Source organism: Hermetia illucens, chromosome 2, assembly GCF_905115235.1.
Source record: "Hermetia illucens chromosome 2, iHerIll2.2.curated.20191125, whole genome shotgun sequence".
NCBI classification, from domain to species: Eukaryota; Metazoa; Arthropoda; class Insecta; order Diptera; family Stratiomyidae; genus Hermetia; species Hermetia illucens.
This window is the reverse complement of record NC_051850.1, coordinates 34083826-34101904: the sequence shown is the minus strand read 5'-3', so window position 1 is coordinate 34101904 and position 18079 is coordinate 34083826. Positions and strand designations below refer to the sequence as shown.

At 44.2% G+C, this 18079-nt stretch overlaps 1 protein-coding gene across 1 annotated transcript in view; it reads right to left on the bottom strand.

Moving 5' to 3' along the window:
* LOC119648710 (protein naked cuticle) overlaps positions 1 to 17379 on the bottom strand; it is a 157549-nt gene extending 140170 nt beyond the window's left edge. Inside the window, exon 1 of the mRNA XM_038050519.1 lies at positions 15985 to 17379. Within this exon, the coding sequence (XP_037906447.1) occupies positions 15985 to 16048 (64 nt within the window). The 5' untranslated portion in view covers positions 16049 to 17379. The remainder of the gene's footprint in view (positions 1 to 15984) is intronic.
* Positions 17380 to 18079: the final 700 nt, after the last annotated feature.

Sequence of the window (18079 nt, the reverse complement as noted above, 5' to 3'; positions counted from 1 at the left end):
AGGGACGGGGGAAGCGACAGTCGACTGAACATCAAAAGCGGAAAAACCAGGGGCACTGGAGCTTTCGAGGAAATTACATTCCTGGCGGCTTTAGATGGAGGTTACGACTCAAAGGGCACGGCGCTCGAAATAATTGAGGCCTACGACTCTATAAAACCGCGATGTAAATTCTAACACAGTAGGAAACCAAACTACTGGTGGAACCAAGAAATCCCGCTGTTGAGAGCAACGTGTCTGCGAGCGAGGAGGCTTTGCCAAAGAACCAGAGGGGAACCAGAACATCGGCAGTCGGAAAAAGAATACCGCGATCTTCGAAGTAGCCTTAAGAAGGCTATACGGGAAAGTAAGAGAATTTGTTGCACGCAGTTGTGCCTTGAAGCAAATACGAACCCGTGGGGCACTGCTTATAAGGTTGGAATGAACCAGATTCGTGGATGAAAATCACCCCACCCCACATGCCCGAACAAATCAAAATAATCGCAATCCTTTTCCCACAACAAGAAGAAAGCGGACCGCATCCAATGGTTCAACAGGACGTCTTCACAATCCCCGGGGTGACTGAACAGGAACTATGGGAGATCTGTGGACGAATTGGAGACAATAAGGATCCAGGATTCCACGGGATTCCGAACAAAGCCCTGAAGTTAGCTGCTAAAATTAGGTCCGCATGGTTCATAAGTACATTTGAATCATGCATGGTTGAAGGAGTATCTCCCGCTCAGTGGAAGAGGCAGAGGTTGGTTCTACTACTGAAGCCCCAAAAACCACCTGGCGCACTCTCTTCACCATATCAGTCTGTTAGACACTATGGGGAAGATGGGGAAGAGAGTGATATACAATAAGCTGATTCCGTTCGCCGAGCTAGCGGGTGGTCCATCAGAGCGGCAGTATGGGTTTCGTGTCGAGGTCTATAGTTGCTGCCATTGCAATGGTCGTGGATTTGGCCCGGGAGGCATCGGCCGGTGGTAAGTGCTGCGCGGTAATAACGCTGGATGTTAGGAATGCCTTTAACTCAGCCTGGATTGGATTAAGGGCACCCTGGCTAAACTGTGTGTCCCTGGTTACTTAGCTCGGATGATCGAGAGTTCTTTTTTGGAGAGAATTATTTGGTACGAAACGGACCGAAGGAATATATTATGACAGCAGATGTTCCCCAAGACTCCGTACTGAGGCCCCTGCTGTGGAATATAATGTATGACGGACTGACCGGCCTTCGCGTGCCAAGCGAGGCAAAATTGATTGGTTTTGCAGACGATCTAGCAATGGTAGTAGTTGCGAAAGACTACCAGGACGTGGAACTATATGCAAGTGAAACCATTCATACTATCAAAGCATGGCTCCAAATGGTGAAATTGGACCTGGCGGAAGATAAGACGGGGGCGGTCTTTATTACCAATCGCAGGAAAAACAACACTGTCAAAATCCGTGTTGGTAATCATGAAGTCGTTTGAAAATCGTTCATTAGATACCTGGGGGTAATGATCCATGCCAAGTTAAGCTTCAAGGGGCATTTGGACTATACTTACGAAAAGACAGCAAAGGCTAGTTCATCTTTAGCGCGAATGCCAAATATTGAAGGGCCAAAATCTAGTTGTCGGCTGCTTATCGTAGGGGTGGTAAAATCCATCCTGCTATACGCGGATCCTGCCTAGTTGTGCGCGCTGAATAACACAGCGAACCAGAGAAGGGTAAGTTCGGTATACCGGCTAATCGTACCGAGGGTGTGCAGTGCATATAGAACGGTATCAGATAAGGCAGTGTTTGTCATCGCGGAAATGATTCCCTTGGACCTTCTGGCGAATGAGGCACACTGTCTCTACTGGAGAAGGAGGGTGAATCCGGTCGAAGTGACTGCGGGCTTCCTAAAAGCCACTAGGAAGGAGCTGTACAGGAGATGGCAGCAACGGTGGAATAATTTTGAAAAGGGCCGCTGGACCCATACACTGATCCCGTGTATTGACTGTAAATTACCATCTAACGCAGTTCTTGACGGGACACGGTGGATACAGGAAGTACTTGTTGTGCTGGTGTAAACCAGAGCCTTCCTCGCGAAATAATACTTTACGGTGGTCTTGCGAGGATATGGGCGCAGAAGTGGGGGTGGTTTTAGTGGACGAGAATCCCACACACTGCTACAACCTGGCCCTTAAAAAAGACCTAGTACTATGAAATGATTCCAGTTGAAAAATAATTTTGGTAATATAACCCCTACGGGATGATTAGCTAACCGTGGGAGTGAGAAGGCCGTCAAAATGTAACTCATCTGCCAGACGTCCTCTAATTGTTCTAAGACAAAATGCTTTTTGTTCAATTTTCATCGATTCAAACTCATTAATAACATCCATATCGCCGCCATGAGTAGCGTGTGAGTGACTTGTCAGTGAAGCCCCGCGATGATTAGTTGATTTCTATTCTAATTGTTCAAGTGTCAAGGCTTCTGAGCTTGTCACTTAATGCATCACATACAACAATAGCCGCCACTCCTCGCTCCAGCTGGAATACCACTGCGTTGTGATCCAGCCGTACAACAAACAATAAAATCCACTTTATTACCATGTTGCACATTAGGCGGAACGACATGGGCCCCAGTCTAGTCTGGCCTATTCCCCATTCCCCAGTAATTTTCTCACACATGCTATTAGCGCGTGAAATAATTGTAGAATCATATGTGGCACGTCGCAAATGTGACTTTTCAGTGTTCGATTCATGCAAATGATCTTCGTTCTCACATTAGACATCATTAAACTGTGCAAAAATTATTCACATCAGCGGTCAAAGGAGATATGTCGATAAATAGACTACGTGATGAACTGGGCGGTAAACAGAGTGATTCCCAGGCAAAAGTAAACCATGTCTTCCTGGCAGTCACCGCGCTAGGCTGGCTGCCAGACAATCTAGGCCCGATATCTGCCGCACGGCTCATTCGGGTTGGTGTTGAAAGAGTTATTATTAGATATTCAAATGTGCGAATTTCCTCTACCCCGCGCACTCAAAATGCCGCAAATGCTGGGCCGCCTACGTCATGTCGTATATTGAAATTTAGTCAGTTGGGAAAATTTGGTTCAAACCACGAGTGTGCGGCGCGCTGGGTAATGGCTGAACAGAAAGCTGTTATGCAAACGATTCTAGGATGCCACAGGGACGACTTAATGCTAGTGTTACAAGCGAAAACACAACTCCGTGGCGCTAGAATTGATGATATTAATGATGATGATGGCAGTAATGATGATGACTGTGTTGATAGTTTTATTTTTGAGAATGAGAAAAACAATTTCATCGTAATGGCATTGGTTCTGTTATGGTGGATGAATAGGAATATATCGCTAGTCATTTTTAGGTCACAAGGCAGACTAGATTCTCATGTTGCCTACAATGTTCTTGAACAATGCAACAAACTTGAATTGAGAAGGTTTAGATAACAGGGAATTCCTTGAAAGTATGAAAAGGCAAAGATTCCATGCATAGTAAAATAGCGAACGGTATATCCTTTCACGATGAGTATTCCATTGTAGTGTGTCCCGAATAACTCATTGCATCCAATGTCTTCAGAATTGGACCCCTGAAATTTCTATTCTGCTCCAATACTGTGCGGTATAGGTCACAATTAATATCAGTGGCTCTTCAAGTGCTTCAGACTGGCACTACCCGAAGTGACGTGCTCGCGACATTTGTTCAAAATAATCGCAATCCTTTTCCCACAACAAAAAGAAAGTGGACCGCATTCAATGTTTCAACAGGACGTCTTTATAATCACAGGGGTGACCGAGGAGGAACCATGGGAGATCTATGGACGAATTGGGAACAATAAGGCTCCGGGATTGGAGGGTATTCCGAACAAAGCCCTAAAGTTGGCTGCCAAAATTAGGCCCGCATAGTTGATAAGTACATTTGAATTATGCATGGCTGAAGGAGTGTTTCCCGGTTAGTGGAAGAGGACACTATGGGGAAGATATTGGAGAGGAATAGAATATATTATGACAGCAGGTGTTCCCCAAGGATCCTTACTGGAGCCCTGCTGTGGAACATAATGTTTAACGGAGCCCTCGGTCTTCGCGTACCAAGGGAGGCAACATTAATTGATTTTGGCAGTGGTAGTAGTTGCGAAAGACCACCAGGACGTGGAACTGCATGCAAGTGAAACCATTCATGCTATCAAAGCATGGCTCGAAATGGTGAAATTGGACCTGGCGGATGATAAGACGGAGGCGGTCCTTATTACCAGTCGCAGGAAAAACAACACTGCCAAAATCCGCGTTGGTAATCACGAGATCGTTTCAAAATCGATCATTAGATACCTGGAGGTATTGATCGATGCCAAGCTGAGTTTCAAGAGGCACCTAGACTACGCTCGCGAAAAGGCAGTAAAGGCTAGTTCATCTCTAGCAAGGATGATGCCAAATATTGGAGGACCAAAATCTAGTCGCCGGCTGCTCATCACCGCTGCGATAAGCAGCCGGTGTAATCCATCCTGCTACACGCGGATCCTGTCTGGATAATACAGTGAACCAAAGAAAGGTAAAATCGACATACCGGCCAATCGCGCTGAGGGTATGCAGTGCAAATAGAACGGTATCAGGTGAGGGAATGATTCCTTTGGATCTTCTGGCGAATGAGACACACTGTCTCTACCGGAGAAGGATGGTGAATTCGGCCGAAGTGACTGCCGGCTTCCTAAAAACCACTAGCAAGAAGCTGTACAGGAGATGACAGCAATGGTGGGATAATTCCGAAAAGGGCCGCTGGACCCATACACTGATCCCGTGCATTCATTGTAAATTACCACCTAACGCAGTTCCTTACGGGACACGGTCGATACAGGAAGTAATTGTGCTGGTGTAAACCAGAACACTCCTCGGGAAATAATGCTTCACGGTCGTCCCGCGAGGATATGGGCGCAGAAGTGAAGGTATATACTCGATCATTTTGTCGGTTGAATTTTTCCTCGATAGTAAAAATTTTTTCATCAGAAAATAGAATTTCGCGATATTTTTCACCGGGAAATCGTTGCAGCAGAGCAGCACACCGAGTTCGCCGTATTTCCCTCGATTTTAGCGTTAACATATGGCTAACGCACCACCGGTATGTACCGAGACCGGGATCTTCTCGTAAAATACGACTCATACTTCAAGTTGAATCGCCCATTTCCGCCGAAATTCGTTTCTGCTTCCGGAAAGGATTGCGACGAACACGCTCACGCAGAGCATGCACAACATTCGGGCGGCGTACGAAGCGCGGACGCCTCTCCTGCGGCCTTTCAACACCATCAGCTGTTTCGCGGTATCGAGCTAATGTCCTAAAAACGAATCGTTCCTTGATCAGCAGCTTTCTTAACTACGAATTTTTTTCGGCGTATTCCCACATTGCTGCAACGCAATAATCGCGATTCTTTTTTCGTAGTTACCAAACTTCATCGTGTTCTCGTTCACACGCTACTGACCTTTGGAGCCTGAACGTCTGACAAAAGTGGGGTATGGTTAGGTAACCTCTATGCGCAGTGTTACCAGTTTCGGCAGCCTAACATTTCTCACTATATGCATCGACTGACAGAACTTATGGCTATACTATGTATAGCCAGTTCAGAAATAAATTCCAGAGCTTCCGTTTTCAAAGAAGCTTTGGAGTAAAGTAGCCCAACCCTCATGAATTTATTTGTCTAGTTTTTAGACACAGTCATATGTTTGTCATTTTAGAACAGACATGCATACCATGCTAAGTACCGAAGGCACTTGGCAGCAAGTTAGTCCCTCATGTGGTCCACTATATATCGTAAAAACGGCTCAAAAAACTCCAAACAAAGGTGGGAACCCACGGGATGATAGAGATCTGGTCGCCATTGTGCGTTTACATGAGTATCAGATGTCTTTCATAAGGAGGGTAGTCTCTCCCACTGCATGAAGCAGTCAGGGTGAAGCATGAAACTTTGTCAAGATGAAGCATGAAAAAGGGAACAAATTTCGACAACCATGCTACATATGAGTTTATACAAATCAAATATAGAAAAAAGGCAACTACTTGCCAATATAAGATACAATCAATGATGCATTTTACCGCAGAAAAATCCATCGCACGCTTTGCTTAGCAAGGCCATAATTTTAAGGTATTGACACAACAAACTCTACCTGTCAATTGCAGGTATTGAGAATATATGAGAACTTGATAGACAAGGCAAGGGATAATCAGGAGAACGATTTGTTTTAAAATATAGTTGTCTAAACGCTATGCATGCCCAATGGTATTATCACAGTCTTTGGTCAACAGACAAAAAAGGCTGAAGTCCGCAGAAAATTTGGCTGAAAGAGAAAAGATGATTCACATTCCTAATAAAGTTGTTAGTTAGTTAGTCAGGAAGCCATAGGCAACACGCCTACCAGAAAGGCAAATCCACGGAGACAGCACTCCATGAACTTACGCCAAAAATTGAAAAGGCAATGTCCGAAAAAGAATAGGCCTTAGGCGCACTAATGGACATCGAAGGTGCCTTCAATTATGCCTCATTCGCGGCAATTTGTGATGCGGCAAGACAGCATGAAATCGAACCGCTGCTAATCAGTTGGATCCTTCACATGCTAGAGTGGAGACAAATCCACATATCCACATAATTATCGGCAAGTTTGCGGACACACTATGTGATCGCTTGAATGCAACTCTGCATGAAATCCACAGCTGGTGCCTCCGCAATGAACTCACGGTGAACGCTAGGAAGACTGGACTAGTTATATTCACTAGCAACGTCAGGTGGGGCAACTATACGCTACCCACCAGCTGGCGGGGGCGGAAATCCAGCTGGCACACACAGTCAAGTACTTAGGAGTACATTTCGACTCCAAGTTAACGTGGAAGCATCATATCCAGGAACAATATCAGAAATCCTGCAGATTGCTCTGGTGATGTAGGAATGCGATAGGACTTTCACCAAAACAGATACACTGAATGTCCATAATAAAACCCATTTTGATTGTTGCATGCATTGTCTGGTGGCCGAGACTGAACTTTGTTAACAGCAGACTCAGAGACTTGGTTGCCTAAGTATCACTGGAGGAATGAGGAGGAAAGAGACTGCGGCACTTGAAGCTATCCTAAATTCACCCCCCATTCACTTGGAGGTGAAACGGAAAGCAGCCAACGACGAGTATAAGCTCGATACCATTGGGGCGTGGAAAGACGGCCAATCACACGGTCATGCGTCTATCTGGAAATTCCTTGAAAAACATCCGGTAGCCCTGATGCCGACCGATCATATGATTTTCAGATTCGTCTTTGAAAAGACATACACTATCGTAATCATCGAAAGAGAAGAATGATCGACAAGTGGCCATGAGTCTTTTCAGATTACAGACCTAATAATCTTTACCGACGGGTCAATCATGGAGGATGGATCGAGCGCAGGAGTGTTCTCGGAGAATCCGATTATAGAACTGGCCCGACACCTCGGAAAAATGACGACCATATTCCAGGCGGAGATATATGCCATTTCATTGGCAGCAGAAGAATGTCTGCGACAAAAATGGAGGGGTCGCACCATTCGAATCTGTTCCGACAGTCGAGCGGCATTATCAACACTAAATGGCAACGACATATCAAGCCAGTTGGTTTGGAGTTGTCATCAGGTGCTGCTGAAACTTGGCCGACTGAACGAAACATTCCTGATGTGGGGGCCGAGGCACTCTAACATCGCCGGTAATGAGGAGGCTGACAGACTGCCTCGCCGAGGTCTGGATCCACAATGGTGGGGCCAGAACCAGCTCTTGGAATCCGACCACCTACTGTCAAGTCTACTCTGAAGGGTGAAATTGCAAGGATTCACGGAACCGAGTGGAGAAATTTGGACTCTTGCCGGCAAACGAAAATCCTTGTGAAAGAGCCTAGGACCACTAGAGCGCCATTTGTGTTGTCCCTTAAGAAGTGGAACATGAAAACCCGAATGGCCTGAGTGCTCGGAGCTGCGGCTCCCCCAGTAAACTAAACTAGTCAGGACGTCATTTGTGTTATCGAAACGGGACGCAGAAAGGACACGAAGAAGTCCTCATGATTGGAGGACACTACCCTAAACTCGGAATTATGTGAAAGCTTTTTGTAACTGCGTGGGTCAATAGATACATTTCCTGTTCACCCCTCCCCCCTCTTTTTGGGGTACCCACCCACACAGTCTCGAAATTATTGTTATTTATTCCTTAATTCAGTTTCAAAGAGGCTATGCTCCAGTTCCAGAATCATCATCACCCTTAATGTTACACAAGGATTACAACAGCCAGCCAAACTCAAAGACGAATAAAACATCCATGACGACCGGTATTCGAATTCGGAATAACGAGATCGGGAGGCTGGAGGAATTGTACCTTCGAAATATGTGTGGCTAAGAATACGATTTATCTAGTCAATGATGCCAGCCACTCTTCCAATTCCAGTCCATTGAGGCAAAACTGGAAACTCGCCCCTAAATCACAACATTCCTATTTTGCAGCACATCTTGTTACTTCCACTAGCTTCTGTAGATCCTGATAGTCTATTTGCTGATGACACTAGATAACTGTCCCTAAATCATCCCCATCCCCTCAATATTTTGAGATTTTCCAAATTCAGCCGAACGAACTCCCCTTTACAACCACATCCCATTGCTAATATCTCAAAAATAGTGAAAGATTTCTCGTACAACTTAACTCGGAAACCTTATCTTCCACACATACAAGCCTCTCCGACATTTTCACTTTATTTTGGCTTTCTTTCTTGGCAATCGTCTTGTTCTTGTCTCGGAATTTCTTCTAGCGTGCGTCGTCGGTCGGTACGTTTCCCTTGTACCTGCCTCTACCTTACACAAATATCATTCCGAAAAGACGACAACAAGGTGGCAACAAAACCCTCGACATGAGCCCAACACACGTAGGCGCAAATTCCATACCAACATTCAGAGTGTGTATTTTCCGTATCTTGCCATCCACCATTCATCCATTCATGCCAGTCAACGGACGAGCGAAACGAGCGGTGAAATAGAAAAGAAGATACACGAAATGCAACCAGCACCTGCCTGGCCTCTATGTGCCGCGTCCGCATCATCGTTTTCGGAATGAGCCAGAGGAGATAAAAAGGAACGCGGCCGACATAAAGATTTTAGAGTTCTTCCAAGAAAAAAAAATTGAACACACAAAAAAATCAAACGAAACAACACGTGAAAGAATAGCCCGAAAAACTGAAGCAAAAAAAGATAAAAGATAAATACACACGCATACAAGGGAAGGAGTGGAATAGTTGGGAGAAATGTATGCCTGGCAGAAAGCGGGAAGGGAGTAATTGGAAATGTGATAATCCGGTGGGAAATTTAGTATTTACTGTCAGATAGTTACGCAAAGGACGGCAAGGTTGAGCGTTTTTCTTCCCATCAGGTTCGGTTAAGAACTTAAGAGGGTACAAGTCATAGCGAGCCACAAGTACAAATTCCGAGAAGACTTTTATAAACTGAAGAAAAGGACTAGGCATTAAGCTTATGCCATTTTTACTTTGGTGGGGATCCTGGTCTTTTTTGCTAACGTCACTGTATCCCTTCAATCCGAGACCACATTTGGGGGTTTGTTTCGCGAACTCAGGTGTGGGTTTAAAACGCGATTTGCAATTTACCCAGAGCTTCCTTTGAATTGTCAGCTGCAATCTGCCAGTTAGAGCAATTTCACCTTGACTTAAGCACCGCAATCTGAAAACATCGGTTCCTGGCCTACTGCATAGTTTGGAATGGGGGTGGCTTTCGTTACTTCTTTCTACATAGCTACATACATACATCTATCGACAATCAGGTTGGCTCCTATTATAGTCATCATTAAACGAAGGTCTCCAGGAATATCATGTTCTCTATACTGAATTAGGCTCAATACTTTGCTCCCAAGCAAGAAGACTGGCATCGCTCCTCAAAGACTACACTGATGACATCTGTTTGCTCTCTCACCAGGTCATGGACCTTGGCCAAATGGCTCTGGATTTGGAAAGAGAGGTAAGTATAGTTGGCCTAAAAACCAACAAAACCAAGGGTATCAGTCTGACGGGTCATCACGGCCTCCACGTCTGCATTAATGGATAGAACATTGAAGGCGTTAATCAATTTGCATACCTAGGAAGCGTAGTTTCTGCCCACGGTGGCATCGAAATGGATGTTGCCCGACGCATTAACAGCGCTAGATTCGCTTTCGCTGCTCTGTCTAAAATCTAGAAATACAGTTGTCTCACCACCAAGATCAAACTGAACCTGTTCCGTGCTAGCGTTATTTCTGTATCGCAATACGGGAGTAGCACTTCACTGTTGCGCAAAAGCTCCAAGCCTTCGTGAACACCTGTTTGCATCGTGTCATCGGTGTACGATGGCCTAACAATATCTCAAACGAAAAAGTTGGTCGGTGCACAGGTTTACCACTCGTACCCACTCTGATCGAAATACGGAAGTGGCAGTGGGTAGGTCACATATAAGGAGGAGCGACAATTGCATTGCTGGCATGCAGTGAAATCCACTGTCCCAAGATGGTCGACGAGTGGGTTGCCCTTGGCGCAGAACAGGGAGGTCTAGGGAAGTCGTAGTGGGAGCTGAAGCGCATTTCAGGTAACCGTGAACGATTGTGCATAGATGCGGTTGACGCGCTATACCCCACCAAGGGTTAAATGGCAACCAAGGATAAATAATTTAAATGATTGAAGCCTGGAAGACTACTCTTAATTGTTCCATTGCGCTTCCAATGCTCCAACTCTGACACTTCTATAGTTCCTCATAAAATGAATCAACTTTTTCCTCTTTCCTTTGGTTGGAATTACTTTCTAAAAGGAGATATCACGAAGGATAAAATCAGTGATCACTAATGCAATATCTGTTCATTGAGTTACGGTTCTTAATCGTAAGTTTGATGACAGTGTGCATAATACGGAAATGTGCTTATCACCCTCGATTTGTCCAGGCTCTCTGTAGAACCAATCTAAATTGAAAACACTTTCTGCTGGAATACATTGGCATAGATCAAGAAGCTCCGTGATTGACTTATTTTATGTGGCTTAACTGAAACTGTCAAATCACTGGCCATTCGGGCTTAAGTGTACAACTCTTCTTGAAAGCTCGAAGTTGGATGGCATTCTATGGTTATCAGAGATCGCTCCCTCTTTATAGTAGTTTCACTATAGTGATATGTCCTTTAGGTTCCAATAAAGTATCGAACTCTGTTCGCCCCGCACAGAACTTCGTTTATGCAAAAGTTTTTATGATATTGGCATCTTTTAGGCCAAAGTGTGTGTCCGGATAGCTGAGTGGTTAGAGCGCAAGGCTGTCGTACAGAAGATCGCGGTTCAAATCTCTCCGGTGCCAGTGGGATTTGTATCGTGATTTGACGTCAGATACCAGTCGACTCAGACTCAGACTGAATGAATACCTGAGTCAAATCAGGATAATAATCTCGAACGAGCACAATGCTGACCACATTGCCTCCTATGGGGTACTGTAACCGTGTAATGTACCGTTACGGTCTTGAATGAAGTGCTCTAACACGCTTCAAGGCCTTGAACCAATATGGGTTGTTGCGCCAACGATTGTTAGTATTATTAGGACACAGTAAATTCACAATTAACGGACGACTTTAATCTACCATAAAGCTTATTAATAATGGAACGATTGCCATCAAATTTTCCAAAATTATGCTTTACTGTTTGTTAGGTTTCTTGGCAATTTCTTTAATTTTTTAATTGAACCAAAACCAAAAATTTTGAGGCCTAGATTAAAGGTAAATCCATTCTTTTCATCAGATTTCTTGATTGGACAGTTTCTGAAAATGAATCCTGCTTCACTTTAAATTTGTGCTTTTTAACCCCTAAAATCTGTCATTCCTTTGATACCTCATTCAGCTATATTTGAGGAAAAAAACCTTGTATCCTCTCCTCGCCTATATGGTGACCCTTCCACCCTAAGATTCCACACAAAATCATGCCTTGCACTGTATGGGTTGTCAGAGTCTATATATGTCTACCAAATTTCATCTTAATCGATGCCGCCGTTTCCGAGAAAAGTGTGTGTGGTAGGCAGACAGACGGATAGATAGAACACACACTAAACTGACTTTAATAAGGTTATATTTTTACACAAAACCCTAGCAATGGTGTAATATTTAAAATTCTGATACAATAACATAACGTTAAGATAAACTCGAAAATGACATGTCACAACAAAGTCCTTTTCATTTTCAGTAAAAATCTAAATTGTTGGTAGACCAGTAGCTTACTCCAAACTACAATTTTATTTTATAGTGTATATGTATATTTCATCAGTACAAAGCTACTCCTAGAGTAGCTTTGTACTGATGAAGGAGGTAAGTTTTATTGCTTTCCAAAAGGCGAATGACTAAAGGCTTAGGACGATTGTAGCATCCGTTACTTAACAATAATATATGAATATATATAATATGGATTATTATTAAGTGGATGCATTGTTAACTGATCGCCGGAGACGATAGGCAGGATTCGTCCAATGTTGATTGATAAAAACAGGATATTTGGTGAAAAATCAGGAGACGTTTCCTCAACCTGGAATTGTTTTTTATTATAATTGAAATTGGCTTGATAAAGTCAACACCTGATTTTTTACCAAATATCCTGTTTTTATCAATCAATATTGGACGAATCCTGCCTATAGTCTCCAACAATTAATGAACAATGCATCCATTTAACACCATGAGGACTGATTTTCACCAGCAAATTATTATTGTTATTGAAGCAATGAAGATTTCGACCCATTGTTCGGAAAAGAACTATTGAGTTGATATTTGTTCTTTAGGAATGAAAGATGAAAGTTGGAGGACTTGAAAGCGTTTTGAATGGGAGGATTTACAATGAAGGGCCCTAAATGCTAATTGCCAGGGATTTTTCGTTTTTTTTTTTCTGGGATAATTTCTTTAATTGTCCAAATTATTCGGTAGTGTTTCGTAGATCCCCATCCAAATGGTGCCGGTTTTTCCAATTTCAGCCTGAACTAGGAACAACGATGATTCGGTGTACACTATAATTTAGCAACAAAGGGCCATAAGCACTCATATGACAATCCATACGTGAATGCCACTGTCCATTTGGACAGCAGCAATGGAATGACATTCTTTTCAACATTATCAGGATGTACGCTTCTTTAAAAGATAACAATTTTTTTTCCAAAACTTCAAAAAAGATCTGCAAAGAGCTGGCATTGCGCGTATTCAGATAGGTATGAGGAAAAAATTATTTATTATTACAGAAATCGTTAAAAATATTTTCGGTTTTATTTACGCGATTGAAATTCATTTGAAGTTTACATGAAGATCAAAATTGTGTATCATATGAGAAAGGGATATGGAAATTTCGAACAATTCGTTTGCATTGTCGAGTAAATTAAAAGCCATAAAGAGTTTTGTCATCTTTAGTGGTGTGTATAAAAAATAGGCCATTTTAAACAGAACTAAAGCAAGTAGCTTTTCTTGATGGATAGTTTCACTCTCCTTTTTCTTAATTTAAGGAACGTTTTTCTTATTTTTACACCATTTATTTATTTTTGTCTTTGCAAGATTATTTTTTCTCTTGTTGTAAAAAAAACTTTAAGTGAAATAGATTGTTGGAATTATATAACGAACTCTCATAGACTGGCCTTACACGATCCGCATTTCATCACTCTAGCTTCAATCAGAATGACAAAATTATGGCAAAACCATCATCTAGAGCATTTTTATAGTAACGACTGATGAAAATTTAAAATTTTAAATAAAATCTTTCGGTTTAGCTGGGCTGATGATAAATTGAATGTAGTACATTTGTCATTGTGTTGCTAATCGAAATATGACTTCTGAATGGTCCGCATCTCTAAATACATGCAACACAAGCGGTTTTTTGTCATCTTGTTTATACTAAACACGTCAGTCTACCAGTTTTTCATCAGTCCATTTTTGATGGATTAACTTAATGCAAAGTGATGGGATACTGATCGTGTAAGGTCAGCGATAGCTAATTCTATGATGTACGGACCCTCCCTCCACTCCTCCCTAATTTCCGCAGGACACACTAAAACCCAGGAGCATCCTCCATTCTTATGGGCTATGGGGAATGAAAAGAAACCTCAAGGGCCGCACCTCCAAAAATCTGAGATAAGGCAGGATTATGATCGTGAATCCTTCAGTAACGTGAGAAGGCCTGCAACATCCAATAAGACCCGTCCACATTGCTGCACCTGGGTAGTAGAGAGGCATGCAAACACGTGTAGACGAGACGCTACAATAAATGCAAACGGGCTTTTACGGTCAACGTTGCCATTTATTAAAGTTTCTGGGATGCTCCACCCTTTTAGTCGACCTTGATGGATGGTCTTTTGATCATCGCACAAGGAGAAAGAAATTGGAACTTGGCCAGAGCTATGCGAGGTTTGCAATATAATAAAAATCTAGTCAAGAATTTGCAATTTCAAGTCCTGTCAGGAACAAATCGGAAATTCCAACATTTATTGGAATCCATCGTCATATCACGACGCCAAAGAAATCGTGGAAGAAGAATCGTCATGGATCTGCATATTTGTCGAGAATTCAAATGCTGCAACGAACAAAAGCCTTTAACTGTATGGTCATTGATGATAATTCACTAGTTAAGATTGGCTTCAACCTATAAATTAGTAGGAAAAAACCCAAAGGCGAACTAAAACAGTGATGGCTTAAAAACCTTTCACTGAATCCGCCCCCGAATCTGATCCAGATGAGCCTATCACGTCACCAAATGGGGCAACAAAGGTTACTTCGATAACCTGATATAGTAAAAATTCCAGTTGCATTAATCTAAGGCGGGATTTTATGGCTGAAATATCCTTTCGCGAGGAATATTCGACATGAATGCCCTGGGGGTTTAACGTGAGTACCCGCCGTGTATACATAATCCCACGGTCCTTTACGAACAATAATTGATTTGGAGACCACAATCACAGCCCCGCTGTAACTAGCACTGCGGTGCTGGTTTATATTGAGTGAAGGCTCAGAACTCATACGGATGAATGCGAGTCATATGCGTAAATAACCAGGCTGAAAGCACAAGCTCCAGGAATTCTCCCGGAACTTATGGTCTCAGAGGACCACCTCGGTTCTCATAGTACCAGAAAACCTCCGGTGAGGTTTCATGACAGGAGCTACTTCAGCTGTTCCTTGTAGACTCGGGTCTGATAGCCCTCCTCGAATACGTGGGGAAAGCATCCCCCGGGTAATCTTCGACAGAAAAGATTTCAGCGACTGAAAACCACCAAAATGGAACCCTCTAACATTCACCACTTTTATCTTGAAGAAATTAGATTAATAGATTTAATCGTTTGGTCCGGCATTTCCTTCATCAGAATAAATAATGACAACATGTTAGAAGAAATTCCCAATAATATCCTATTTTCACCAAGAGAGACTCTTCAAAATCCGTTCTACTTGATTATTGAAGAGGATATTCAGAGGATAAATAAAGATTACAAGCGTGGAAGTGGAGTTGACCCCATAAGTGCTTCATGGCTGGCTATGAGAACTTGCCGGACATTAATCTTGGGTTTTATTTCTTTCCATTAGCGTGTCCACCCCGGATACTTAGCTCCATAAAAATGTAGTGCCAACAACCTTTGGGAATGGGATAGAATAATTGGAAGGAATTTATCCTATTTAACATAAGCCCATAGTATTCGATAATGAATTACCCAAGGCCTCAAAGGGAGAAGAATAAACAGAATAACATGGCGAAACTGTCAAATAAAATCAGTGTGCCAACCACCCCCTTTCCTGCTGGGTAAACGTTCAGCACAACTACACCTGCACACACAGAATTCCTAAACCCCTTCGAGCCCACTTTCCACACTTTCTTCGCATTCGCCTCCCCCGCACTCGACCTCAGGATTATTCAAATGCATTTCCTTCTGCCAGAGTAAAATCGATCTCTACCTGCTCTCCTGCCCTAAATTTTCCTCCGTTCCACCAACTGGGAAAAGTCGAGATGGAAACTTACCTGAAAACTGCTTGTAGCCGCCGAGGATTTTGTGTTTCCACCATTTAACAATGTTTCCCGCCATTTTTCCTTAGTATCTGTAGTCGCTGCGTTTCATCTGAAAACTGGTCCACGAAAAAGGAGGCTGCGGCTCGGTGCCGACTCAGTGTCTTCGCCCACGGGATGCCAGCCGCCGCGAAGGGAGCGCACCATTCATCAAAAGACAGGCGAGCAGCGCTAGTAGACGGGGGTGGCTGCAGGGCAGGACGCGTGGTCGTCGTCACCTCTCAAGCGTTCACAGCTCTCGGACACAAACATTTCGCATCATTTGCATGTTTACGATGTTTTTGCTGTTCGTGGGCTGACGGCCGCCGAATGATTCACTGGCACGGCACAGAGCGCCGCCGACAAACACGACCCGGAAGCGCGGAAGGGTCCTTGCGATGGCGTTCGCCGCCCTGCCGCGGAATGTAGGGCACAAGCCGTTCGCCTCGCACTGCCCCGCTCAACCCCCGCAGGTAAACACTGCGCGGTCGCTAGTAAACGTCGTTATCTCGCCTACGCGAGACTTCCCTGAAAAACACTACGCGGCCCCGATAACGATAAAAAACAATCTTTTTTGCTAAGCGCCAATGATTGACAGAGTTATTTGTTGTTTCCGCAGAAGACGGGCGGGCGCGGCGACAGTTTCTTGCCGTGGCTTTGCGGTGCCGCCGTCCTCGCTGGTTTCTTGTTTTGGATCTCTCTTTGCGCGTTTTGCCTTCGCCGTGTTATCACTTGCGGCACTCTAGACCCGGTCGGCGCGGCGCGGCACACAGGCGGACGGGCGGCAGACAACAATCACTCCGCCGCTGCCTTCCACGTTCGCGCGCTCGCTGATAAATAAATCACTTCCACGGCACCACGGACTCGGAGGGCATGGGCACCCGGAACTCTTCCCGATTCCTGTGACAGCGCGGCCAGGCACAAACACTCGACGGGGACGGGGCGCTTTCCGTGCCGCCCCCCGGGATGCACACCTTCAACCGTTTTATAGATCTCCAGCTGATCCGGAGTGTCCTTCGTTCCGCGAAGGCGCTTCCGATGGAAATCTGGCGACAACAGATTTCGGCACGGAGAGTGCACAATGGAAAGGTGGGAAGCGCAAGGACTCAGGACGCGCCGAGACAGGAAGCAAAACACAAAGCGGAAGTGCGTTGTCACTGGGTCCGGACTGGCGAGAGGACGTTCCTTTGATTCGCGGCGGTTCCGCTGCCAAATTAGCTTTTCACTCACGTTCGGCCCGACTGAAGTTCAACGCCTCGTCCACTGGCCGACACTCACGAATGGAATCAACTCGATCCGACCACACATTTCCACTGAACGCACGCAGAACTCCTCACTCGATTGCGCTCCACCACTGACTGATTTCCCACAAGAAATCTCCAGAGAACGCGGAATATCTTTTCCTGGCGAGAGATACAGAAATCAGATGAGATACATGAGTGGGAATGAGACGGTTATAGAGAACCGAGTGAGATGGAATAGGCATTGGGAGAGAGTTGGAATGTTTTCAGTGGTGCCGTTCCGGTGATTCAGGTAATAACCGACTAGTACTGCATTTGTTCAAATTTTCATCACATTGAGAAAAGGGTTTCCTGACACGAATATGGATGGAATGTATGGAATCTCCAGGAGTTTTCCTGAATTACCGTTTCGTACAAACAGCTTAACTCCAGTCTTACGTCTATTTACATCACTAAACCAGATAGGAAGCGTCTAGAAAATATGAAAGATTTCAAGGCAGTGCGCCTGAGATTTCGATGATTTTCCGTTCGATGGAAGCAGCTTCCAGCGAGGTTGGATCGGTACACCTCATTATTTCGCTCACATTTTTAAGGTTTTAAATCGGTTCACTATGCGTCTTCCTTGTTTAAGGAGGTGGAAATCTTTAAAATATTCCGGTCTGGACCCACCAGAATGTGAGATTTATACCCGCTAAAACCACCCCCGGCTCCCGCTAAAACCACCCCCGGGATCAGCTAACTTTAGATAGGTCTCCTTTCTTCTATGCGCGGGTCGTTGGGATGATAGAGTTGGTCACATCCTAATCCTAATTCTCCAGAGAAAAATTTCC